Source organism: Amblyomma americanum, chromosome 1 (assembly GCF_052857255.1).
Source record: "Amblyomma americanum isolate KBUSLIRL-KWMA chromosome 1, ASM5285725v1, whole genome shotgun sequence".
In the NCBI taxonomy this organism is placed as follows: domain Eukaryota; kingdom Metazoa; phylum Arthropoda; class Arachnida; order Ixodida; family Ixodidae; genus Amblyomma; species Amblyomma americanum.
The window spans coordinates 229,430,633-229,457,699 of record NC_135497.1 but is presented as its reverse complement, the minus strand read 5'-3'; the positions used below and the strand labels follow the sequence as shown (position 1 = coordinate 229,457,699).

Genomic DNA, 27,067 nt, shown 5'->3' with positions numbered 1-27,067 from the left:
TACAGCGTTGCCAGAAAGAGGCTTCGAATGTGAGATGTGTTGCAATCTGTATTTTGTGTAATGTCATGCCACCGTAGAAAATGCGGATTTATGCTTACACGAAAAAAAAAACTGGTAGGCTTTCAACGTGTAGTTGAACCGAATAGACGTGCGAAAGCATGTGTTTAGCCTGGTTGGCTCATAGTTTTGCTTTGCTGACACGTCGGCACGTCTGGCGACGATATAAGACTCAGGCTAAGCTCTGGTCGAGGTTAAGCTGATCTGATGTGTTGGCGTCGCAGATGAGATCGATGAAGACGAAGATGTGCAATGCACAGCGCGAGAGTGTGTTGCAGTTTAACACGAGGCGTTTAGGCTGCGGCGATAGCATAGTGCCCTCGTGCAGTGGCCAGTGAAGCTGATCTGTTCGCGCCGCCGCGGGTTTTCAAACCCAGTCGAGGCAATATTTTCTTTCTGCATGGTCTGTTGCTACTCTAGGTTTGGCCAAGGAAGCGTTCGGATTTATCTACTATGAGTATAACTTCCTTGTAAAAACTGCAGCGGTGGCCTAATCATTTCGCCACCCGCCTTGTAGGCGGGAGGTGCTGGGTTCGATCCCCAGTGCTGCCGTGTGCGCCCACCGATGATGCACGGGTAAAAGCGTTCCCCTGGCCTTGTGCTTGGCTTCTGTTACGCGAAATTCTTGGAAAATGGGTCCATGACCCACGCCGTGTAGCCGAGAAATACCTCGTGCTGTGGCGCTCTTTAGCAAAATATGCCCTTTCACCACAAAGGCCATTATTATCATCGTCGCCAACATCAACTTCCTTGTATAAGAATGACCATGGGCGCTCCGCGGTCACTTTTCCCGGGGGAAATGCACAGTTTTTGTCAGTGATACTTTTTAACTCCGCTCTGTGTGGCTACATGTTCTGTAGCCCCCAGTTTCTGCCACCACAAGTGAAATGAGAGGTGCGCGATTTCTGTCAAAACTGATTTTTCCACTCTCGAAAACATACCGAGTCGAACCGGTCAGAGCAGCAGCTATGGGCTGGCTCGTTATTGGTGACGATGCTGATGACTTTATAGCAGCCGCGCTTGCGTTGCTTTGTGTGCCGCATGATACAGACCAAGTTTTGCTCCCTTTCCGCTTCCTGTCATAGCATGCGTCATAAGAGCGACTGCAGGTGGACGGGGCACGATGGAGGTCGGGGTCGTGCGAGCGTGTTTTTAACGCTACTGAAACTCTGGAAATATTGCAAGCGCGACGTCGAGTCTTAGCCTCGACGTGGGCGGAAACAGGTGCGGCCAAGTTCAGGCCTCATGCAACGGCGCGTTCGCCTGTATCAAAAAGCAACGGGCACGTTTGCACAGGATGCGTGCGTTACCGCTCTTACTGGCGGCTATTGCTCGCGCCAACTGCATCAGGGCAACAGTATACGTGCCATGTGTTGCACTCTGTGTTCAGTGCAAGGTCATTCCATGGCGAAGGGGCATGACTTTCCGGACCGGAACATTATGAAAAACACGATGGCACAAGAGCTTTACCGCTCTGTGTATGCGTGTGCTAACCTGTCGATGCATGGAAGTCAATCCGTGCCAGCAAAAAATAAAATAAAGCTAAGCATACAGTGGCAGACGAGCTCCCAGGTTTCCTCAAACTCGCAGCACGCTCGCGCATGCAGTAGAGATTGCGGCATAAATTGCTGTGCACTCCATTGGTCATTCAATCCAATTCATTTATTTTTGAACTCGAGGTTGAAGGCCTCCAGGCGAAAAAGCTGTTTCATGGCGGCTTGAAAAGTGCCTGGGTGCCTGCACAAGGCAGCAGTGGTCACAGTATGAATTCCAGTTCGAGTTCGCATCTTGGAACAAATTTTAAACAAATCCAGAGTGCAGTAGTTTAACAAAACAATCGTTATTCTTGAAAATTTCAAGTAATGAGCTTTCTGCGTCAGTTCACATTGAAGACTGGAAAACATCGCATGCATGTCGATCTGACTCTAATCACAGTGTGCCATTGTCGTTGTACTTAGGTAGCTTAATGGGTTACAAAATACCGTCGCAATTACTTTTATTGAAGGTTTCAAATTATATATCCTTCTTTTCATAATGATTCTGAAGAAACGGAAGCAGGTATTGTAGGCATTGACGGAGATAATCGGTACGCCGGTATGGTCAAAGCCATTTATCGCTGCTGCGAGTGCGAGCGTCGCTTTTTTTTTTTAGTTTGCGCAACTCTTTAAAAACGTTTGAAGGGTATTTTTTACAAAAAAAGAAGTTATGAATTAGGCGTAATTCTAAGTAATGTTTTGCTTTTATTATCTTATACTTGAGAAACAATTCTTCTGTCGGATGGTAGTACGATACATCAACAATATTACGAAAAGCTCTTTTTTTGTAGAACGAAAATTTCGTAAATATTATTGATTGTTGTTCCCCGAACAAATGAGCAATAATTTATATGCGGTGTGAGTAATGCGTGGTAAATGTTAACTTTTATTTTTTCACGGAAATAATACTGACATCTGGCAAGTTCTCCAGCAGCTGCTAGTGATTTGCGCAATTTGCGTATCGCGCAGCTCCGCAGCATCGCGCGGCAGGCGAGTAAATTCAGCGGCACGTAAGCGGGGCGGCTTGGAATAGGCGCTTTCAGAGCAGAGCGGCAGGTCCAAACTAAGAAGGCCAGTGGAGCAATCAATTAGTGCCGCGTGGGTCGTTAAAAAGTCGATGCCGAGGATCACATCGTGGGGGAGTGGTCGAGCACAGTGAACAGGACGGCTGTAGCACGACCGGCAATGCAAACACGCGCAGCTAGTACACATTCCAACGACGGCAGCAGCACTGCCGTCGGCGACACGAACGGCTGAAAAAACAGCGGCTGTCACAACCTTCTTCAGACGACGGCGAAAGGAGGAGCTGAGGAAAGAAATGTGAGCGCCAGTGTCAATCAGAGCCGTAACTGGTGCACCGTCCACGCAGATATCGAGAAGGTTGCGGCGAGGAGCGGGGGTCAGGAGAGGATTGGTCGTGAATGCACCGTCACCTCCGGGAGCAGCATTGGTTAGTTTTCCGAATGAGAGCCAGGTAAGGGCGGAGTGGACGGGCGTTGAAGCTGTGGCGAACGGGAGCGACGAACCTGACGTGAAGGCGAGCGGCAGTACCTGCGCGGGGTTGGAGTGTCGTTGGCGTGTGAGAGCTCAGGACGGAAATGCATCTGGCGCGGTCCGTAGTTGGCACCACGATCGTAATCAGAACGAGGTCCGTTGTCAGCACGACGATCATAGTTAGAAGTCTAGGTCCGTAGTCCATACGACCATCATAAATATAGCTAGGGTGACGTGGGGAAAACCAACGGCTGTGGCAGTGGCGGGAAATGTGGTCGACAGGCGAGCAGGTGAAGCAGATAGGCCGGTCGTCTGAAGTTCGCCAGTCCGCAGGATTTCGGTAGTGGTAACGCGGCGGGGTGGCCGGAGTCGGTGAAGCAGCAGCAACCAACGGAGCGATAGTCGGTGTACAGGGCAACGCATACGGCAGGCCAGAATTGAGGCCCACGTTCGCGAACTCCTGGTGGACAACGGCCTGGATCAGAGCAATCGTAGCGGGAGGTGGCTGAGGGGCGAAGGCGACGGGAGTCATAGCCTCCAGTTCTCTCCGTACAATTCGGGTTATATTGGCAGGATTGGACGGCTGTTGCACTGTTGGCAGGTCTTCGCAGGAGGATGTCGCCGCCGTGTTAGGAAGGCGGTCGAAACGGTGAGCAATGCGGCGCTGTTTGGCTTGCTCGAACTGCCGGTATACCTGGAGGACGGAGTCGACCGTTGCGCAGTCTTTGCATAGGAGCAGGTTAAAAGCGTCGTCAGCGATCCCCTTGAGTATGTGACCCACCTTCTCGGCCTCTGACATGGCGCTGTCTACTTTACGGCAAAGAGCGAGGACGTACTGGATGTAAGAGATGTAAGACTCGGTGGACGACTGAGCTCGAGTAGCAAGGTCTTTCTTAGCGCCGAACTTACGTCCAATTGGCTTGCCAAATAAGTCGCGGAGCTTCTGCTTACAGGTGCCCCAAGATGTAAGGTCTTCCTCATGCGTCTCAAACCAGACGCGCGCCGTGCCCGCCAAGTAGACGATCACGTTAGCAAGTATGAGGGTCTCGTCCCAGCGGTTGTGATTACTCACACGCTCAAACATGGCTAGCCAATTTTCAACATCAACGTCATCGGTGACACAAAAGGTGCCCGGGTCGCGAGGCTCTGCCACGACAGCGGTTGGCGCTGGGGTTGACGCTGTGGCCGGAGGTGTGTTGGACGGCATAGCGACGATGGATTTGTCGGAGCTGCGGATGTGGCGACCTCTGAATGTGACGACCGCTGCGGAGGTCCAGGGCGGGGTGTATAGGACCCAGCACCTCCACCAAATATTACGGGGTTATTTCAGCAGCAGGAACGTTAGGCCGTACTCAGAGGACACACCAGAAGCCAGCACTAGCACTAGCTGATGCAGCGTCCTTGTCGTCGTCGACTGCCCAGCGACTGAACAACGTCCTCTTCGCTTAGCGACTGTGTACCGTAACAATATATTGTCACGCGACGCTGAAGGGACGACAAAGTGGGGGGGGGGGGGGGCGGAAGAAGAAGCTCGCCATCTTCGCGCTAACGCACCAGGCTCAGGTCAACTCATCCCTGTGCATAAACATGTAACAGTGTGGTAGAGGTGTGGGGTAGACCACGGACCCTTCTAGACTTCGCTGGAGCCGAATGCCGCCAGTCTGACACCTTTACCCATGACAGTGACCCAGGAAGGCGACGCACGGCAACCAGGAGCAGCGTCGCTCACTTGGCAGCACTATACCGCGCGCGGCGGACGGTGAGCAAATACAATCGTTGGTATGCCGCCATTAAGCCGGCCAATGCTGTTTTCTTTTTGGACGGCACCGCGTTCACATGGTTTGAGAACCATGAAGCGTCTTTAACGAACTGGGACCGCTTCGTGGAAGAGACCCGCCACTGTTTAGGGGATACCTCCGGAAAACGGAAATGCGCTGAGCAGACTTAGCTGCAGCGAGCGCAAGTGCCTAGTGAGACGTGCACGACGTACAGCCCCCGTAAAAAGTATACAGCCCAAGGGGTTTGCTTCCAAACTGTTAAACGGGGCTAGCAGTACACAGCTTGGGAGTATTTAGGACGCGAAGGCGGTCCTCTTTCGAGAAATAACGGTCGCTGAGGGCGCATAACGAGGCATACAGCGGCCCTCACAAGCAAACCCCTTGGGCTGTATACTTTTGACGGAGGTTGTACATTGAAAAGGGACAGAAGCACTGCAAAGTGGTTAACCCACGGATGTCCGAAAACAGAGTTGGGCATCTACTCAAGGGCATCGCGGAGGACGAATGATATTTTCTTATCAGCAAATACAACATGGGCTCTGCCACGGACGACATGGAACATTGCTGCACGTTTGAAGCTCTTAAGCTCCGTCGCATTGCCCCCAAGTTCGGCCGCTTGCCTAATGTTACACTGTTGCTAGCGTGGATTACAATGAGCCTGCAAATCTTCCCGACATGATTCGACAAATCGTTCGTGATGAGCTCTTCCAGCATCAAAGTTTTGTGCAGCGCAGTGAATTTAAGTCCGTATGACAGCTGTTTCCTGCTGACAGCTGTTTCCTGTCCAGCACTCCTCTCTTCGGAGTTCTACCAATCACACCCCTGCCCGTGAACCTCGCAAGGACCCCCACGATCCTGTTCTGCTCACACGTTGCTACTTTTGGATTTGTTGAGTACGCAAGGTGACCAGACCTTTTGGGATCGCGGATTGAGTCGATTTGGCACGAAGCCAACGAGGCGGCACACATCGTCATGCTGCCATTTTGTTTTAATCACACAGAGCAAATAAAAATGAGAGGGATCAAACAAGAGTGGGTTTGAAAAGGTGAAACGGCGACGGCGCATGGATGGTTGGATGAATGAATAAGGCTCAACCCTTTAAATCGGTCGGTGGTTCACACCTAGTCATGACTTGTAAAATTTTACTCTTGCCTTGATTTTAGCCACCAATCAGATAACCTTCGCTTGGTTACTTCTACCCGCTTAAAATATGCGTTCTCTTTACTGTCCTTAAACCCCAATGCTTTGGATAAATCAGCCCCATTGCTTTCCACTGTATAGGGCGAAGCCCTTTACAGAAAAGTATCAAGTGTTCGACCGTTTCCTCTTTCTCCCCGCACGGCACGCACAACGTGTCTATCTCGTGGTACCTGACTCTATATGTCTTAATAACCTGTCACACGGCATTCCTCTAAGGCCTTTCCAGCAAAGGCACCTTTTTCACCAAAGGAGCGAAAGCTTGAAGGAGCAGCGACGCTGCTACACGGTGCGGCCCAAAGGTGAAACAGTCGTTGAGGCTTAGCATCCGCTGCTAGGCTCGAGCCGGCTGAAGTGAGTGTTTAAAAATGAAAGTGGGGAATTCGGTTCATTCGTTTAGCTCAGGCAGTTTTTTTATTCTAATTGCTTGCTTGAAAGAACTGCAACAGCTGATCTCATCAATCAGCAGCAGAACGTTTTGTGTATTGCCTTGGCCACCAGGGGCACTCGGTGTTGCTGAAACACTTTTCTGACTTAAAATGTGGGCATAAAATATAAACACCGGTACAAACAGCAAAGCCAGACACACCTTTCGTATTTTTAAAAGATGTTTTCAAACATTTTTGGCTGCATCTTTATTTTTTCATTGCTTTTACTTTTTGACGTTGGACGGCGATCGCAGCTCTCGAAGGCCGCGCCTTCGGGCTCCGGAGGTCTCGGTTGAGCGCCTTCACCTCCACGGCCCTTAGCGGCAAAGGCGCAACATTTGTGCCGTGTAGCTGCACGCCTTACGGCTTTGGATATACGGACCCAATTCTCAAAGGCCTTTGCGGTGGCCGTGTGACAGGGGTCAAAACTCCCGTCCTGGCCTCAAACAACAAAGAGCTTCCCCTACAATTATCATAGATATTTTCTTTGGCAATTTCCTGCTTAAAGATCATGTATGTTCCCAGTGCCGATTTCGTCAGCATCCCTGTTTTCCGCGGAGCTATAACCGTTTACTTAACCGATTATTGCTGATTTTCCCCCTTATATGCTGTCCAGATATTTGCTTGTTCATTTTCTAGTTCGCTTTCTCCATTTCATGTCAACACTCTTTATATACAGTTATCTGAAAAGTTTCCTAGCCCACTGGTTTTCCTCCATTTTTCTCAATCGCTCCTCAAATGTTATCTTGCTGCTAGCCTCTCTGCTCTCGAACGACGCCCATCCCATATCACCCTGTACCCCCTGATTTGGTGTATTGCCATGTGCTCCCAAAGTTAATTTCCCTAAGCCGCGTTGTTTAATTTCTAACCTTGCTTGAACATCTGGTCTCATGCACCTGCAGGACCGCATTGCCGAAAGTCAGGCTAGGAGCCATCACCCCTTTCCAGATCTCTCTTACCACTTTATACCTATTGCAATTCCAGAGTGCCCTATTTTTCATGACAGCTGCATTCCTACTAGCTATGTTCATTACATATTTTTCATGCTCTGTCAGATACTCAGCACCCTTATTTATCCACACCCCAAGATACTTGTACTCATCCACTACTTCTAGCGTGAAGTCCTGTATTCTATGCTCGCCGACCTCATCATTAAATATCATGACTGCAGATTTTTCCTTACTAAATTTGAAACCTAATCTATCTCCCTCTGTACCACATATATGTCTATCAACTTCTGTAAATCTTCCTTGTTGTCAGCCATTAGCACTATATCATCGGCGTATATTAGTCCCGGTAATGACTGTTTAATCAAATTCTCCTTGCTTGAAAAAAGAGAGGTTGAAGCCTAGTCCGCTCCTCTCTAGCTTGGTTTCCAACCCTTGCAGGTAAAACATGAACAACAAAGGAGACAGAAGACATCCTTGCCTAAACCCCCGCTGTATCTCTACAGGCCCTGATACATTGATACATTTTTTTCCCATTTTATAAGCACTCTGTTACCTTTATATATATATATATATATATATATATATATATATATATATATATATATATATATATTAAAAGATTAATTACTCCATCTTCCACATCCAATGTGCCCCGTATGTCCCATATATACTCTTGAATAACGCTGTCGTAGGCGCTCCCCTAATGTCCAGAAATGCTAGTCATAGCGGCCTGTGTTCATTTTAAGCAATCCCTATACACTGCGTCAATGAAAACAGATTGTCCTCCAACCTCCTTTGTTTCCGGAACCCATCCTGGTCTTCTATGTGCATTCATGCCGCCTAATATGATTATCTCGCCCTGTCCTAGCTCATCAATGTCGCTTGCAATACATTCTACCATTATCCTGTTTTCCTCTTTGGCATTAGCTGGATGGATGGATGGATGGATGGATGGATGGATGGATGGATGGATGGATGGATGGATGGATGGATGGACGGACGGACGGACGGACGGACGGACGGACGGACGGACGGACGGATGGATGGATGGATGGATGGATGGATGGAAGGAAGGAAGGAAGGAAGGAAGGAAGGAAGGAAGGAAGGAAGGAAGGAAGGAAGGAAGGTAGCAGCGTCCCCTTTGAAACGGGGCAGTGGTTGTTGCCACTATGCTCAGTTTTTTTTTCCTTTATTTTTGTTTACTCTGCTGTAAGTTATTAATACAATTCGTCATTTCCTTTAAAAAAAATGTCTTCCTACACTTTAAAACTTATGTCACCTCTCTGCTTTTGTGCCACCAATCCTCCAATCGCTTTTTGCTAATTTCCACCGCAGATGATTTATTTACATGACTATTGTTATCTCTAAACCCTAAGGCCTCAGGAAGAGTGACTGTGCCTGCATCGACATCGGGATGGATACCATCGCATTTTAGGATGAGGTGTTCTATTGTTTCTTCAGATTTACCACACACAGCACATGTGTCATCTTCTTCGTTAATTTTTTTTTCTGTAGCTGCGCGTTCTAAGACACCCTGACCTAGCTTCAAAGTGGGGGCACTGCCTCTTGAGTTATCATAAAACGTTTCCTTCCTGATCTGCCTTTTCCAGCATCGATGTAGTTCTACACTATGCTTCTTTTCCATTGAATCTATCCAATTTTTACCTTCGACGTTTTTAACCTGTCGTTTAATGCTCTTTCTCCTTCCTCGTCTCTGGCAAACTTACTGGCCAGCTTTCTAGTTCGTTTCCGCCACTGTGTGTCAACGCTCTTTTTTTACAGGTATTTAAATACCTTAGCTGCCCACCTGTTATCATCCAATTTCCTCAGGCGTTCTTCGTATAGTACTTTACTCCGCGCTTCCCGTGCTTCGAACGTTGCCCAGCCCATATCCCCCTGTACTGCCTCGTTTGTGGTTTTCTCGTGGGCACCTAGTGCTAATCTTCCGACAGTTCTCTGATTTACTTCTAATTGCGACTGAACGGCAGCCCTTACGCATGGAACCGCATTCCCGAAAGTAAGCCCCGGCACCCTTATTCCTTTCCAAATACCTCTGAGGACTTCATACCTGTTGTACCCCCACAATGCCCTATGTTTCATTATCCCGGCATCTCTTCGCCCTTTTGCTATGAGAGACTGTTCGTGCTTTTCCATGTATATTTGCCCGTTGTTCACCCATACCCCGAGATATTTGTATTCGGCCACTCGGGGTATTTCATGGCCTTGTATTGTAAGCTCCAACGGATACACGGCGCCATCTCGTGACTGGTCATTACACTACTGACACCTACTACAGCGCACCAACTCCTCCGTAACGCCACCAACGACTGGACTCTGATGGCTCCTTTGACCCTGTCTGCGAGGACTGTTATCCCAAGCGTACTCGCGACCCACCAGTGTGCATTACTCTTGCGGTATGCTTGGACACAGATCCCGATCCTGCCGCCGCCGGGCCCAGATTGCACACCACCAGCGCCAGTTGCCGAATCATCGGCCTAGTTGCAATGCGGACGTTCGTGACCCGGCCTTCACAACTTTTCAGGGCTTCTACCACTACGCACCACTCCGGAATGACTTTCCTGCCTCTGACCAGAGCCGAACTCCCCCGCTCACTGCTCCCGACATTCGCCTTCTCCCTGCCGTCCTTCACCGCCACCCGGACTCTAGCGGGTGCAGCTTATGCAGGTGCGGTCGCAGGGTCATCGATAATGCCAATTCCTCTTCCCGTCGTTATGTTGAAGAACCGCCTGGAAGTGTTAGTGGACGGTGTTTGCGTTATGGCCTTTGTTATACTGGTGCCACAGTGTCAGTGATGAGTTTAGATTTCAGGAGCCGCCTCGGTGGCAAAATAATATTCGGTTGGGACAGTGCTGTCATATTTCGTGGCGTAGGGGGCGAATCATTGCTTCCGCTCGGTATTTGTTATGTAAATGTCGGAATCGCTGCGACGGGTTCAGAACTGAATTCACGGTGCTTCCATCGCTATACACACGACATTATCCTCGGTGCTCGCAATTTACAACAGTGCGGCGCAACTCTCAACTTCAGCAGTAGCGGGATATCAATAAGCCCTAGTCTTCTGCTGGCCCTCATAGAAGACTCGCCCCGGGATTCCAAAGCGTTTTCTGTCCCCGAAGATATCATCGTTCCAGCGATGTCCGCTATCTTCGTCCCAGTTGTGTCATCCAGCGCTGTTTGCGATGCCTTCGACGCTCTGGTGGAACCCGCTTCCCTTGCTTGCACGAAGAGTGTGATGGTGCTCGCAGCGTCGTTAGAGCGAACGAGGGCCATGTCATGCCTTGGACTGTTAATAATTCCAGCGAACCTGTCGTATTACCCCATGGTTTGAAAATCGTCGGACATTGAAGAACGCCGTTCTGTGCCTGTCGCAGCGCTCAGTGACAGCATTGCTTGTCCAACTAGACGTCGCGTCCTGACCTACTCTCAATTCCTGGCCATGATCAACAATCCCTATCCACCAACGACCGTCGGATATTGATGGATGTTCTTTTGAAGCATGTGGACGTGTTCGACTACGCTTGAGATCATTCCAACTTCCCGAACACATCACATATGACCAATACCGGATCTGCACAACCGATTCGACAGACGCCATACTGCGCGCCTCGCCCTCAGAACGTAAGATAATTGGTGAACAGGTCAGTGACATGTTGCAACAAGGAAATATTCAGGAATCATCAAGCCCATGGGCCGCTCCTATGATCCAATGTAAAAAATAAAGGTGGCACGTGGCGATTTCGTATCAACTACCGCCGCCTTAACGCAGTCACAAAGAAGTACGTTTACCCGCTCCCGCGCATTAATGATGCCAATGACTGCGTCCATTCAGCTTCCTACTTTTCTTCTGTTGATTAACGGTCAGGATACTGGCAGATCCGGATGCGCCCGAAAGACAAAGAAATGACTGCGTTCATGACGCTAGACTGGTTGTATGAATTTAATGTGAAGCCATTCGGCCTATGCAACGCTCCTGCCGCCTTTGAAAGATTTATGAATGCTCTTTTGCGTGGACCGAAGTGGAATGTTTTCATGTGTTATCTGAATGAGGTCATTTTCGGGAGGACCTTTGCGGAACATAACAGACGCTTAGCCGTTCTCCTTGACTGCATCGAGAAAGCGGGTCTCTTGCTGAACTCTGGCAAGCGCCGCTTCAGGGAACGCCAAATCGTTGTTCTTGGTCATCTGGTTGACAAGTATGGTGACATGACCGACGCACAGAAGTTTGAAGCTGTCAACTATGTCAAAGAGCACATGACTCTTAAAAGAACTCAGGAGCTTCTTGGGACTTTGCTCTTACTTTCGGCGCTTCATCCCCAGTTTGCTGACTTAGCCTACCCGCTCACATGCCGCTTGCAGAAGGACATTCCTTTTAAGTGGACTTCCGAATGTGAGATCTGCATTTCTACAGCTCAGATTTCTTACCTCGAGGCCATACTGCGTCATTTCTGCCCGACAGCTCCCACTGAACTTCAAACTGACGCCATCGGCATAGGTGTAAGGGCTGCGCTCATACAACGCCACTTCGGGAATCAGAACGTTGTCGCTTACGCAAGTAGCACCTTCATCAAGTGTGAACGCAATTACACCGTGATCGAGCAAGAGTCTCTCGCCGTTGTATTCGGCGTACAGCGATTTCGTTCGTACCTTTAAGGACGTGTCTTTACAGACATCGCAGATCATCATTCTCTTTGCTGGCTTGTGAATCTGCGTGACCACTGCGGTCGGTTGGCCCGCTGGGCGCTACTCCTTCAGGAGTTTACTGTGTAGTGCAAAATTGGCCGCCAGGACAGCTCTGGATTAGGGGGGCATGGGGCTGCAGCCTAGGGCCTCGCCTCGGACAGTAGGAGAAGGGGCCCATTTATTCTAACCTGCTTAGTATATGGAACCATGGGCAACGGAACTACGAGCGACATGTATGAAGCGAGAAAACCAGAACGAGCAGACGGGGCCCTGTGCCTAATGTAACAGCATGCGTTCAGCCTGATCATTTGGGGAGAGCTTGTCGAGCTACAAAAACAGCAATCCCCCGCCACCCCGGCGGGGCCCTCTTTCTTACGAAGCGAGGTGTGTTTACTTGGAAGAGTTTTCGTGGTTTCCTGACAGTCCGGCTGTCCAGTGCTGTCTGGAGAGGAGGGGCGAGGGGGAAACAGCTTGTGGGGTTTGAATTGGGGAGATAAGTACGTTCTTCCCCACTTAATCGCGGCTGACACGGTTCAAAGCCACCCGAACCCCACCCCGTGATCGCGTACGCTACCGAGTGCTCGCCGACCACGGCGGGCCTTGCTCTGAGGGAACAAAGGAACGACACATTGGCTGACACAAACAGGCATTTATTGCTACAGAAACAATAACGCCAGCTAGCAACAAGGTATGCTAATGAATCGAGGTCGTCCGACTCACCAGCAAGGTTCCGAGCGAATGTTTGCCCGCGCTTGGGCAAGGAATATATACTCCGAAGGCCGGACGGGACGAGTACGGGAGCCTGTCTCCCCGTCGCTTCCTCGCCCCGCCGGCGAAGAGCGGAGCCGTGAGCGACATGTCAGCTCGGGCCGACGATCCCAGCCGAAGCACCCCTGCCCCCCTCTCCGGCGCTCGGGCTTTGGCAGTCTCCGCGCAGCGATGCTGGCGCCCTCTCTTGCCAGTTAATATAACTCACAAGGGAATGCGCTCAGCCTCGAGGTGAGACCGCCGCTGCACGGTGCCTCGCGGGAAAGCAAACTCAGGGGGCTGCAGGGCAGGTCCCCACATCCCCCAACCTTAAATAGACCTACGCGCCTGAAGGTACATGCTATGGAGGAGTCTCCTGGTCTTCATGTCCTTGAGACGCGTCTTGCAGCGGAGGTCACGCCGACAGCGTCCACGCAGACTTCCGCGGTATTCCGAAGGCGGCGTGAAGGTCTCCGCTGGGACGACTCGTATGGCCTGCGGACTACCGTGTCCGCAGGCCCGCGAATCGAAGGCCGGTGGGAAAACTGCAGGCCAGGATCCTGCAGTAGTCGCCAGGGCAGCAGCAGCCGGAGGTGACTGCTGAATGGTCTCGCCACAGCTGCCCCGGATGGATGCGGCGAACAGGATACAGGCCGCTCCGTCGCAGCCGGTGGCAGCGAGACGATGTGCACCGGTCAGCAAGCCTGGGTGGCTCCACCGGATCTGCAAAATTGCCGAAACGTTCTCGGCGTGCCTTTAACGTAGGTCACAGGAGGGAAAACGGCATCCGCAAGGGCCTCGTGGCACAATGCCTAACTCGCTAGCAAAACGTGTCGGCGGCTGTGCAAACGCACAGTTCGAGTGAACAAAGCCCATTCTTGAGTTGAACGAGACTGCTCAGTTCGTGCGAGGTTACAAAAAAAAAACGGGCGGGCAGCAAAGTGCGCCCCCTCTCAACGACACGGTCCGGTGGTCATGTCTCTTTTAAAGTGGTGCAGGCAGCTCCGAAAAGTCTCAGGACTAACTACCACTCCGACAACGACCTTGACCACAACAAAGACCCGAAACGGGTTATGTGCGCGAAGCCGCGAGGAGACGTCAGCTTTGTGGGGTGGTCCTACCCCCCTCACTGCACAAAGCAGCTTCTGAGCGGTCGGCGCCCACCGTATCGGAGGGTGTCGGAGCGCCCGGTGCCGAGCTGCAATACCAGCGAGCTCGTAGCCGCACCCGTGGCCCCAGGCCACCCGGCTCCCGGAGCCGCGACTCCCAGAGTTGAGACAGTAGAGAAAATATATACAGAAACTCGGACCACCCACGCGGCTTCCGTACTCACTCGCTCCGGGCTCGGCGACTCCGCGGGCGCTAGGCCTCGCGCTCCCTCGATGCGGACCAAGTGATTCTCGCGAAGAATCTCCAGGGGAAAAAATGCGCTGATCATGTCGAAAAGTTCAAACATGCTGCAGCGCAATACTCGCACTCAAGAAAGCATGCCGCAGGTCCTAGCGATCAAAATTCACTCTAGGCCCAGCACTTGTCAAGTCCGGACAAGGAGCGTTCCCCGAACCGAGCCGACAGTCTTCCAATGTTCCAAGAGCAGGCCCCACGTTGGGCTGCCAGATGTGGAGGTTGAATTGGGGAGATAAGTACGTTCTCCCCACTCAATCGCGGCTGACACGGTTCAAAGCCGCCCGAACCCCACCCCGTGATCGCGTACGCTACCGAGCGCTCGCCGACCACGGCGGGCCTTGCTCTGAGGGAACAAAGGAACGACACATTGGCTGACACAAACAGGCATTTATTGCTACAGAAACAATAACGCCAGCTAGCAACAAGGTATGCTAATGAATAGAGGTCGTCCGACTCACCAGCAAGGTTCCGAGCGAATGTTCGCCCGCGCTAGGGCAAGGGATATATACTCCGAAGGCCGGACGGGACGAGTACGGGAGCCTGTCTCCCCGTCGCTTCCTCGCCCCGCCGGCGAAGAGCGGAGCCGCGAGCGACACGTCCGCTCGGGCCGACGATCACAGCCGAAGCCCCCCTGCCCCCTCTCCCGCGCGCGGGCTTTGGCAGTCTCCGCGCAGCGATGCTGGCGCCCTTTCTTGCCACTTAATGTAACTCACAGGGGAATGCGCTCAGCCTCGAGGTGAGACCGCCGCTGCACGGTGCCTCGCGGGAAAGCAAACTCAGGGGGCTGCAGGGCAGGTCCCCACAAGCTAAAACATGTAATGTGGGATGAGGACCTAAATCTCCCTTGCCCCTCGTCACCACCACGCCAACATCCGCCTGTCTAATAGTTCCGCCGCTGTCCTTCTCACAGAAAGGATGGGCTGCAGTACCCAACAGTGCCTACCATTTGACTTTTCTTTACCGTGATTTTAAGTTGGGCGGCGGAGGATAAGTCCGATAGCAGATGAGTCTGATCGCAGCGTGTAGGCAAACTTTCCATAGTGAAACTTAAGGTCACACTCCCAATAGTACCGACTGTGCTTCTGTGGAGGACTTGCCAACTCCATCACCACGGTGTCCTGGCAAGAAGCAAGGTTTAACTCATCTTGGTCGTCTGGATCCCGTGAAAACGGTGCCAACCTCAGTCGTCCATATTTCTTAGCAACCGAAGCTATCCGAGCCCTGTCCTGTTCCTGAGTCTGCAACGTCTATGCCACTCGGCCAGGCCCCTGCAACAGAGCTCCAGGTGTCCGGTCCGCCACGCCCGATTTATACTGCTGCTGATCAACAGGCGTCAAACCTCCCCGATGAGCCTCATTCTACGGACGAGCGCCAGGAAACAACACTCCAAGAAGCGACTCACTTGTTTCCTGTTACTTTGGAGTCAAATAATCATGTTCCCACCCACAAAGTGTGCCTCGAAAGGACGATTAAGACGGCTTCTCGTTGCAGCAACAGATAAGTACAGACACCCCCGCAGCAAGAGGTACGTTGCGAGATTCTCCGAAGTGACCCTGCTAAGTGGCCGGACGTTATTACTGACATTTTTCGGAGTGTATGCCTTGAGAAAGGGTCATTCGATTTTCAAAATCGGACAGAAAATTTTCCGTCTTCCGAAAGGCAATACAAAACTCAGAAACGCTATATGCCACCTCATCTTTTCGTGCGAAAGGCTGTAAATGGGAAGGCGTACGAGCGACACTGGTTAATGTACTCGGAGTCAAAAGGCTCCGTTAGGTGGTTTGTGTGCAAACTATTTTCGATTTCAAGCAACCCCAGTGCTTTCACTACGCACGGCTTTTCTGATTGGAAAAGAGCAGAAGAAAAGGTTTGCGCACATGAAAATAGCGCCGAGCACCGGTACTGCGTGGCAACATGGCTCGCCCGCTCTAACTCGAGCAGCACAATTGACAAGTAGCTGGCTAAGCTTCTTGTCACTGAGGCCTGTTACTGGACAGAGGTGTTGAAGTGCGTAGTCGTTGTAGTTAAGCGTCTAGCGGAGCGCAACCTAGCGTTTAGGGGCAGTAAGGAGATTTTGGTTCACCGAGAAATGGCAATTATACGGCAGTGCTGAGCCAATTGCCAAGTTTGATCCCTTTCTAGAGAAGCACATAAAACTCTACGGGAACAAAGGAAAAGGTCATCCATCGTATCTGTCAAAAACCGTTTGTGATGAATTAATCGAGCATATGGCAAAGGGTGTCAAGGAACGTCTCGTTGACGAAGTGAAACGCGCAAAATACTTCTCTTTAATTGTTGATTCGACTCCAGACCTTACTCGCGTTGATCAGGTGTCAGTTGTTTTACGATACTATTTAAATTGGAATCTGTGCGAACGCTTTCTTGCATTTGTTTCAATCGAATCGCATAATGGCTTGTATGTTTTCGATACCGTGATATCCCCCTTGACAACCAATGGAATCTCAATTCATGATTTTTGGGGCCAAACTTATGATAATGCGAGTAATATGCCAGGAAAACACAAAGCACTGCAAGCTCAAATCAAACACCTGAACGAATTGGCAGTCTACGTCCCGTGTGCTGGTCATTCACTGAACTTAGTTGGCGCGTGTCGCGTTGACAGTTGCCTTGAGGCAGTCAAATTTTTCACTGTAATTCAGACTGTATCTGTTCTTTGCTGCCTCACCTAAGCGATGAAGGTATCTTTTGGACAGCATGGGCGGAAGTGGCCAGCAGCTTGTTTTGAAAAGTCTCTGAGACCAGGTGGTCAGGACACGCTGAATTATGTAAGGCCATTCTGAAAAAATTCAATGCAGTCTTGTGTTGCCTTGAAGCTATATCAAAGAACGAGGAAGAAAACGGTGACACAAGGAACGAAGCGCACTCTCTGTTCAAGAAAATGACGAAACTAGAGACTGCATTCATGGCGATTTTCTGGAGTGAAATCTTGAAGCGCTTTGACAAAACGAGCGTAGCACTTCAGAAACCAGGCCTAGATATTTCAACTGCTGTACACCTGCTGAGCTCTCTAGAAGGCTTTGTTAATTCTTTGCGACCTCTCTTTATACCTTCGAAGAGAGAGCACGCACGATAGGTACCAACCAATGTTATCAGGATGAGGGCAAGCGCATCGTTTTGCGTAAGCACCCGGACGGAAAAAGCGATAGTACGCTACAAGGTAGAAAAAAGTTTATCGTAGAGACCTACACTGTTGTATTTGAGAGCCTAGGCTCTGCTTTGCTAGTGCGAAAGACTGCCTACACTGAACTCTGCGAAAAGTTAGGATTCTTAAAATTACTGACAGAAGTTGGCAGCGAGGCCTCTCTGGCACATCAAGCTGAGAAGTTGCTGAAAACCTACAAAAATGATTTGGAGGCAGCATTTTTCGCTGATATCGTTCAGTTTGCGAACTTTCTGCACAACTCTGTGTGCCAGGACACGAGTCCCCTGGATTTAATGAAGTTGCTGCACGAAAGAAAGCTTATTGATGTGTTTCCGAACCTTTCTTTTGCTTTGCGAATGTACTTAAGCATACCGGTGGCAAACTGTGAGACCGAACGATCGTTTTCCAAGTTGTCGCTGATCAAAAATCGCCATCGTTCGAGCCTCCTTGAGAACAAGGTGTACTGAACTCACTTGCTATCGTGTCCATTGAAAGTGACCTCCTCCGTGATCTATCCTTCAAACAGGCTATATCTGATTTCGCCAAAGCGAAGGCGCGAAAGATGCCATTTTAAAAGAGGGCTGTTTGAGCTAAACATGAATGGTTCCAATAAGTTCGTTCTGTCGCCTCCCAGCCTCCACGTTCCAATGAAACGCTGAGCAGCGTAATTCATGATATGCAAATCTTCGTTGTTCCTCTCTTCTTTGTTCTTCTTTTGATATTTAGCGTTGATATAAAGGACTGTATTTTTGTTGTTTTTTATAGTGCCACTTTTATTTGGGGTCGTCCTTGCCTGTCTTGCCTATTGCGAAAATATTTAAAAATGATGTTTTGTAATTACAGTTGGTAAATTTCATCTGTATTCTTGTGCATTTTAATGGTGTTTGCATTGACTTAAGTATTGTATATGTCTATTGCATATTTATAGAGTAACGTGTATAACGATTACTGCAGCCTGATGCTTGAATTTTGAAAAGAATGTTTTGGATACAACCATGGGTCTCCTTATGGGATTAAACTTAGTGATGCAAACAATGTCTTGCTTCAGAAGGATCGACATCTGAGTTGTGTTGTCTTTTCTACGTTCTTGTTTGTCTGTAGTGCACTAAACGTTTCCATAAAGCCTAGCTTTTGCTGAAAACAGAATGCAGATTAATCACAAAGGGAACATATGTGTTGGCGCTTACAACAGCACGCGTTTCAAGCAAGTTTTGTTGCTTTCTTTATAATAAAAACAATAATAATAATCCCTTTGATCGCACTGCGTTCTTTGTAATTTGGTGGAATTAAAATGAAACATGGCATATTTACATTAGCTTTGCACGCTACAGGGGGGGGGGTCGGTACAGGGTAAGAGAGCCTGCATGCGCATTACACCAGGGACACCATTTTTCTTAATCCGGCCCTGGCCAGGATGCCGACGCTGACCGCCCCTCTCTGCTGCCAGTCGCGACTACTCATTGCGAAGAAGAAAACTTTGACGACTATCTTGCCGCCGCTTCCTTACAGTTTCCGGATCTTGGCAATTTCGAGAGACAGCAACGCAAAGATCAGTATACTTGGTACCGGTTTTCGAAGACGCCCGTGATTTGACTACTGCGAGAAGTTTCGGAATTCGCGACGGTTTACTCTACCGAACGAATTACTCGTCTGGATGTAAGCGCCTCCAGGCTGCGTATTCTTACGCACTCGCCTAACTGCCCACTCTCCGGACAGTTAATGTGGTAAGCACATTTCGGTCGCGCACTCTGCACCTCTCCCAGGGTACCCACCCTCAGGTTGCGCACTCTTACCCTTTCCACATACCCCCTTCCTTCCACACCATGCCAACCATCCTCCAGTGGCGCATCCCTCCGCTCTCGCCACACTCTTCCTTCCATATCATTGCAGCGTCCCTACTGTTGCGCAGCCCTCCGCTCTAGCCATAACCCCCTCCCGCGATTCACGTACGCAGCAAACAGGTTCTTATCGCACATCCCTTCGTTCTTGCCATACTCTCCTCCTTTTACGGTAACCACCCTACGGTAGCGTATTTTCAACCTATCGCCCTAGCCTCTTCCCACGGTGGCCGCCCTCGGGTTGCGCATTCTTACGCACTCGCCAAACCGCTTTTTTGCGGTAGCCTCTCTTTCAGTGCACGTTCAATGTGGTAACCACTTTCGATTCCACACTTCTACACTCTCGCCATTCTCCTCCCAGTGTATGGCGAGCACCCTCTGGGCGCGCATTCTTGCCCTCTTCCTTCCATATGCGAACCATCCTCCAGTAGCGCATCACTCCGCTCTGGCCACTCTCCTGCTTCAGAGGTTCCCATGGCAAACAGGCTCCGATGACGCATTCCTCCGCTCTTACCGTAGTCTCCTCCTTTCGCGGCAATTGCCCTCCGGATGGTTTCCGTGCCAGCCACCCTCCGGTTGCACATTCTCACCTTCTTGCCATGTTCTTCTCCTTCCATTCTGTGGCAAACCGCCTCAGGTCCCGCATTCTTACGCTCTTGCCATACCTCCCTCCTTCCACAAAAAAATGGCAGTCGATATGGGTAGTTACTCCAAATGCGGAAATGTGCGTTTGTATGACGTCAATTGTCGGTCAGAGCTGCGACGTACTAGGTGGTAGCATTACTACCCTAACGTATTATTCCGTTTAGCTACTTACTGTGCAAGCACCAATCGAATCACCTTCTGCTCCTAACAGCTTCTGCTCATTCCGCTTAGCTCGGTGCGCTTAGGGCGGTGCCTCCTAATTAGCGCCCCAAGTTCTCGCCTTGTTACCACCGGCTATACCTTGGCAAGTAAGCCACCCGATGGGCAGGTGAGCAATGGCGCAGTGACACAAGGCTCGTACTACGGCAGGTGTTGCCATCAGTGGGACTTGGGTCGATTGGATTGTGCTGCGACCCAGGTTGCTCTTGACTGTGCTGCTACCCAGGTGACTTGAGTGTTCATTGGAAATTTTGCATACAACAGTGCTTTTACATGGCATATATGATCTTGATGAAGTGTGCTGGGACAGAACTGAAAACAGCTGTGTTGCTGCACGACTGATTCAAATTATTTTATTTCATACTACAGATATTAGATCTAAGCAGGACAGTAACATGTAAAAAAGAATAAATAAAGAATTTGCAAACGTTAGCTTACACGGCTTAGTGCATTAATCAGCGAAAGTTGTCCTAGATTTGGTTAGCCACATTTGGCCATAGAATCTGCATGGTCAGCCTTAAAATGAAACCTAGCCATGCTCTTACGAATGAGCTAAATCTGATCTGTCCACCCACCGCCCTTGCTCTCTCTCTCTCCCCATCTTGCTTGCTTTCTCCCCTAAATGCGGAGAGGGGACTTCCTTCTTCCCCCTAATTCACCTGCCAACCGTGACAGGTTTCCAAAACCTGGTATAGTTGCAACTGGAATGAATTACCTACAATTCCATTAAGTTTATAATCACATCAATTCCCTAAGGTCTTAAGGCTGACGCTGTAGATTCTATGGTAAAAATGCAGGGCTTAACAAAACATGTTGTGGGGCTATTTGGTTAGGTATTTCTTACTTGAAAAAGAAATTCAGTGCTACACGACGAGGAGAGACAGCGCCCGTCCTGTCGGGTTATTTCTGTGTCCTCGTCTTGAAGTGTAGCGCTGGATTACATTGCGAGTAAAAAATGCAAGGCTATATGGGTTAACCAGAAATATAACAGCTTTTGTTGCAAAAGAGAAGCATCAGTAACACTAGAGACGCAGAAAGTCTTTCAAGATGTGTCTAAGCTCAATCCTGCTTGATACCGCGTCGGTTCTTGGAAGCGCAACCGAGATATTTGGTCCCAGTCGAGGACTGCTACCTTTGTGCACAATAAACATTCAAATGCAGAATAAAACTGAAATGCTTGGAAAGATATTTTATGAAAGCTATAAAATTTTAAAATCGTTTTCTTTATTCATTGCAGCTTGTTTTCCACAATTCAACTGTCAACTGCTGGTGTTAAAATGTGAATTTTTTAATTGCAAATTGAATATCCTCCTATTTGATTTGCTGAATTACTCGCAAAGGGGAAGTTCAAAAATTTGAAACTGGTTTTCAAGAATTTCCCAATATATTCATACGCCATAGCTTTCTTCGACAACGTGTTTCTAAAATAGAGTCCGCTCCGGCACCGCACAGCCGACTTCCACGCGATCAGTCAGCACGAAAAGGATTCGGCGCCACGCCGCGGCGTTGTGCTCGCGCTTCCTTCCTGCTGTGAAATTCGGCGAAGTGGGGCATGGGGAGGATTCCCTGAAGACCACCCCGAGGGTGAGTGAGCCCTCTGGGGGAGACGTGACTGCAGGACTGCCAGAGGGAACAGCTACGTCAGCGTCCCCACGTGTTCGAACAGGAATGCCGGAAGCAGCGACGATAGCGGTCAACAGGAATTCCAGCGACGACCATAAGCGTATTCGTTCCGGTACTCGCCACGACGAAGTGCGGTATCAGTGTGGTCCCCTTTAGTCACGCTGGATTTGAACAATTGACCGAGTGCCTCACCTGCGACAGAGCTTCCGCGTTCCGGTCACCAGTGCAGGCTCTTTCGACACCTGCGGGGAGACAGCCTGCATTCCTGTGTCATGCAGGTGCCCTCCGGACGCACGTGCGCGGCCACCTGGAGGCCGCGGGGACGACAACGTGACCGGGTCCGGTTCCCTTTCCCTCGACCGAGCTGCGAAGAAACATCAGGGCCGCCCTGCCGTGGGTGGTACCATCAGTACCATCGTGTGATGGACATCATTCTTCGAACTGTATTTCCCAGCTAGGGATCTGTGGAATACGAAGAGTATTTAAGGAGCTGCTGGTTTGATGCCAAAAAGAGCCCCCTTCTTGAGAGGCATCAGAGACTCCTGACTCCTAAGAAGCTCTCTTTACTGAGAAGCACTCTCATTTGCCCGTACTTGTACATAATGTAAATAGTCCTTGTATAAAGTTTTCCAAGTTTCCTTCCTCCGATCGTCCTTGTCTCTTCTCCGGCCCAGTCACGCTACCTGAATCCCAACAGCGGAGCACTTGAGTGGCAACATTCATAATCATGCCAAGGTTTAGTAAACACTGCCGCGGATGCTGATCTCGGAGGCCTCGCTCGCAGCATGCAGGTCACATTCTAGCGACGTGAAAGAATGCAGGCAGAGGCAGGCAGTCGTCTGTTAGGTGTCATCAGTACTAGTACAGTTTAATTTTTTGAGTTTATGACGCAACAGTCATGCAGACTAGTCTGTCCTTCCGTCCGTAAGTCTGTCCGTCCGTCCGTCCGTCCGTCTGTCTGAAACCTTGTGGCAGACGAGCAGGCAACCTGGCCACCGTGTTAGGCGGCAGCCCGTGAGAGGCTGCTCAGGAGAGTAACCTGGGTCGCAGCACAATCCCATCGACCCAAGTCCCACTGATGGCAACACCTGCCGTAGTACGAGCCTTGTGTCACTGCGCCATTGCTCACCTGCCCATCGGGTGGCTTACTTGCCAAGGTATAGCCGGTGGTAACAAGGCGAGAACTTGGGGCGCTAATTAGGCGGCACCGCCCTAAGCGCACCGAGCTAAGCAGAATGAGCAGAAGCTGTTAGGAGCAGAAGGTGATTCGATTGGTGCTTGCACAGTAAGTAGCTAAACGGAATAATACATTAGGGTAGTAATGCTACCACCTAGTACGTCGCAGCTCCGACCGACAATTGACGTCATACAAACGCACATTTTCGCATTTGGAGTAGCTACCCATATCGACTGCCATTTTTTTGTGGAAGGAGGGAGGTATGGCAAGAGCGTAAGAATGCGGGACCTGAGGCGGTTTGCCACAGAATGGAAGGAGGAGAACATGGCAAGAAGGTAAGAATGTGCAACCGGAGGGTGGCTGGCACGGAAACCATCCGGAGGGCAATTGCCGCGAAAGGTGGAGACTACGGTAAGAGCGGAGGAATGCGTCATCGGAGCCTGTTTGCCATGGGAACCTCTGAAGCAGGAGAGTGGCCAGAGCGGAGTGATGCGCTACTGGAGGATGGTTCGCATATGGAAGGAAGAGGGCAAGAATGCGCGCCCAGAGGGTGCTCGCCATACACTGGGAGGAGAATGGCGAGAGTGTAGAAGTGTGGAATCGAAAGTGGTTACCACATTGAACGTGCACTGAAAGAGAGGCTACCGCAAAAAAGCGGTTTGGCGAGTGCGTAAGAATGCGCAACCCGAGGGCGGCCACCGTGGGAAGAGGCTAGGGCGATAGGTTGAAAATACGCTACCGTAGGGTGGTTACCGTAAAAGGAGGAGAGTATGGCAAGAACGAAGGGATGTGCGATAAGAACCTGTTTGCTGCGTACGTGAATCGCGGGAGGGGGTTATGGCTAGAGCGGAGGGCTGCGCAACAGTAGGGACGCTGCAATGATATGGAAGGAAGAGTGTGGCGAGAGCGGAGGGATGCGCCACTGGAGGATGGTTGGCATGGTGTGGAAGGAAGGGGGTATGTGGAAAGGGTAAGAGTGCGCAACCTGAGGGTGGGTACCCTGGGAGAGGTGCAGAGTGCGCGACCGAAATGTGCTTACCACATTAACTGTCCGGAGAGTGGGCAGTTAGGCGAGTGCGTAAGAATACGCAGCCTGGAGGCGCTTACATCCAGACGAGTAATTCGTTCGGTAGAGTAAACCGTCGCGAATTCCGAAACTTCTCGCAGTAGTCAAATCACGGGCGTCTTCGAAAAGCAGTACCAAGTATTCTGATCTTTGCGTTGCTCTGTCTCGAAAGTGTCAAGATCCGGAAACTGTAAGGAAGTGGCGGCAAGATAGTCGTCAAAGTTTTCTTTTTCGCAATGAGTAGTCGCGACTGGGAGCAGCGAGGGGCAGTCAGCGTCGACGTCGTGGCCAGGGCCGGATTAAGAAAAATGGGGTCCCTGAGGTAATGCGCATGCAGGCCCCCTTTCCCTGTTCCGACCCCCCCCCCCCCGTAGCGTGCTACACTACTGGCAATATGCCATGTTTCACTCTAATTCCACCAAATTAAAAAGATCGAAGTGCGATAAACGGGATTATTACCGTTGTTATTATTATAAGGAAAACAACAAAACTTGTTTGAAACGGTTGCTGTTGTAAACAACAACACATATGTTCACTTTGCGATTAATCTGCATCCTGTTTTCAGCAAAAGCTAGGTTTTAAGGAAAAGTTTAGTGCACTCAAGACGAACAAGAACGTAGAAAAGACAAAGGCTTTGTTTGCATCACTAAGTTTAATCCTGTGAGGAAACGCATGGCTGTATCCAAAACATTCTTTTCAAAATTCAAGCAGCAGACTGCAGTAATCGTTATACACGTCAATATGCCAAAGATATATACAATACTTAAAGCAATACAAACAGCATAAAAATGCACTAGAATACAGATGAAAATTACCAACTGTAATTACAAAACATTATTTTAAAATATTTTCGCTAAAAGTAAGATACTCAAGTACGACCACAAATAAAAGTGGCACTATAAAAAACAACAAAAATACAGTCCTTTATATCAACGCTAAATATTACGAGAAGAACAAACAAGAGACGAACAGCGAAGATTTGCATATCTTGAATTACACTACTCAACGTTTCATTGGCAACGTGGAGGCTGGGAGGCGACACAACAAAGTTATTGGAACCATTCGTGTGTAGCGCAAACAGTCCTCTTTTAAAATGGCATCTTTCGCGCCTTCGCTTTGGCGAAATCAGACATAGGCTGTTTGAAGGATAGATCGCGGAGGAGGTCACTTTCAATAGTCATGTTAGCAAGCGAATTCTCCTTGTCGTCAAGGAGGCTCGAACGAAGGCCATTTTTTATCAGCGACAACTTGCAAAACGATCGTTCGGTCTCACAGTTTTCCACGGGTATGCTTAACTACATTCTCCAACCAATAGAAAGGTTCACAAACACATCAATAAGCTTTCTAACGCGCAGCAACTTCATTATTCCCAGAGGACTCGTGTCCTGGCACAGAGTTGTGCAGAAAGTTCGCAAACTGAACGATTTCAGCGGAAAATGCTGGCTCCAAATCATTTTCGTAGGATTTCACCAACTTCTCAGCCTGCTGTGCCAGAGAGGCTGCACTCCCAACTTCTGTCAGCAATTTTAAGAATCCGAACCTTTCGCTGACTTCAGTGTAGGCAGTCTTTCGCACTCGCAAAGCAGAGCCTAGGCTGTCAAGTACAACATTGTATATCTATACGATAAACTTTTTTCTACCTTGTAGCGTACTATCGCTTTTTCCGTCCGGGTGTTTACTCAAAACGATGCGTTTGCCCTCATCCTGATAAGATTGATTGGTACTTAGCGTGCATGCTCTCTCTTCGGAGGTATCAAAGAGAGGTCGCAAAGAATTAACAAAGCCTTCTAGAGAGCTCAGCAGGTCTACAGCAGTTTAAATGCCTAGGCCTGCTTTCTGGAGTGTTACGCTCGTTTTGTCAAAGCGCTCCAAGATTTCACCGCAGAAAATCGCCATGAATGCAGTCTCTAGTTATGTCATTTTCTTGAACAGAGAGTGCGCTTCGTTCCTTGTGTCACCGTTTTCTTCCTCGTTCTTTGATATAGCTTCAAGGCAACACAAGACTGCATTGAATTTTTTCAGAATGGCCTTACATAATTCAGCGTGTCCTGACCATCAGCGTGTCCTGACCACCTGGTCTCAGAGACTTTTCAAAACAAGCTGCTGGCCATTTCCGCCCATGCTGTCCAGAAGATACCTCCATCGCTTAGGTCAGGTAGCAAACAACACATACATTCTCTGAATTACAGTGAAAAATTTGCCTCAAGGCAACTGTAAACGCTACACGCGCCAACTAAGTTCAGTGAATGATCAGCACACGGGACGTAGAATGCAAATTCGTTCAGGGGTTTGATTTGAGCTTGCAGTCCTTTGTATTTTCCTGACATATTACTCGCATTATCATAAGCTTGGGCCCTACAATCATCAATTGAGATTCCATTGGTCGTCATAAGGGACATCACGGTCTGGAAAAGGTACAAGCCGGCATGCGATTCGATTGAAACAAATGCAAGAAAGCGTTCTTACAGTTTCCAATTTAAATAGTATCGTAAAACAACTGACACCTGATCAACGCGAGTAAGGTCTGGAGTCGAATCAACAATTAAAGAGAAGTATTTTTGCGCGTTTCACTTCGTCAACGAGACGTTCCTTGACAGCCTTTGCCATATGCTCGATAAATTCATCACAAATGGTTTTTGACAGATGCGATGGGTGACCTTTTCCTTTGTTCCCGTAGCGTTCGATGTGCTCCTCTAGAAAGGGATCAAACTTGGCAATGGCCTCAGCACTCCCGTATAATTCCCATTTCTCGGTGAACCAAAAATCTCCTCACTACCCCTAAATGCTAGATTGCGCTCAGCTATAAGCTTAACTACAACGACTACGCGCTTCAACACCTCTGTCCAGTAAGCGGTCTCAGTGACAAGAAGCTTAGCCAGCTCCTTGTCAATTGTGCTGCTCGTGTTGGAGCGGGCGAGCCATGTTGCCACGCAGTACCGGTGCTCGACGCTATTTTCATGTGCGCAAACCTTTTCTTCTGCTCTTTTCCAATCAGAAACGCCGTGCGTGGTGAAAGCACTGGCGTTGCTTCAAATCAAAAAC

General features: G+C 49.6%; 1 protein-coding gene across 1 annotated transcript; it reads right to left on the bottom strand.

Moving 5' to 3' along the window:
* Positions 1–1,765: 1,765 nt before the first annotated feature.
* Positions 1,766–19,941, bottom strand: LOC144116014 (uncharacterized). Its single transcript, XM_077650675.1, has 4 exons — positions 19,886–19,941; positions 14,232–14,344; positions 3,336–4,253; positions 1,766–1,794 (listed from the first exon to the last, which is right to left on the bottom strand). The coding sequence occupies exons 1-4, from the start codon at positions 19,939–19,941 to the stop codon at positions 1,766–1,768; spliced, it is 1,116 nt and encodes a 371-aa protein (XP_077506801.1).
* Positions 19,942–27,067: the final 7,126 nt, after the last annotated feature.

Excerpts from the sequence above, each read along its gene's own strand:
- LOC144116014 (XM_077650675.1), bottom strand. The coding sequence starts at position 19,941 with ATGCGGGACCTGAGGCGGTTTGCCACAGAATGGAAGGAGAAGAACATG. Across the intron at positions 14,345-19,885 it reads GAGAAGAACATGGCAAGAAG|CATGTTTGAACTTTTCGACA; the intron begins GTGAGAATGTGC and ends ATTGCGCTGCAG. Across the intron at positions 4,254-14,231 it reads AGCGCCCGCGGAGTCGCCGA|CGCCAACCGCTGTCGTGGCA; the intron begins GCCCGGAGCGAG and ends CGTCAACCCCAG.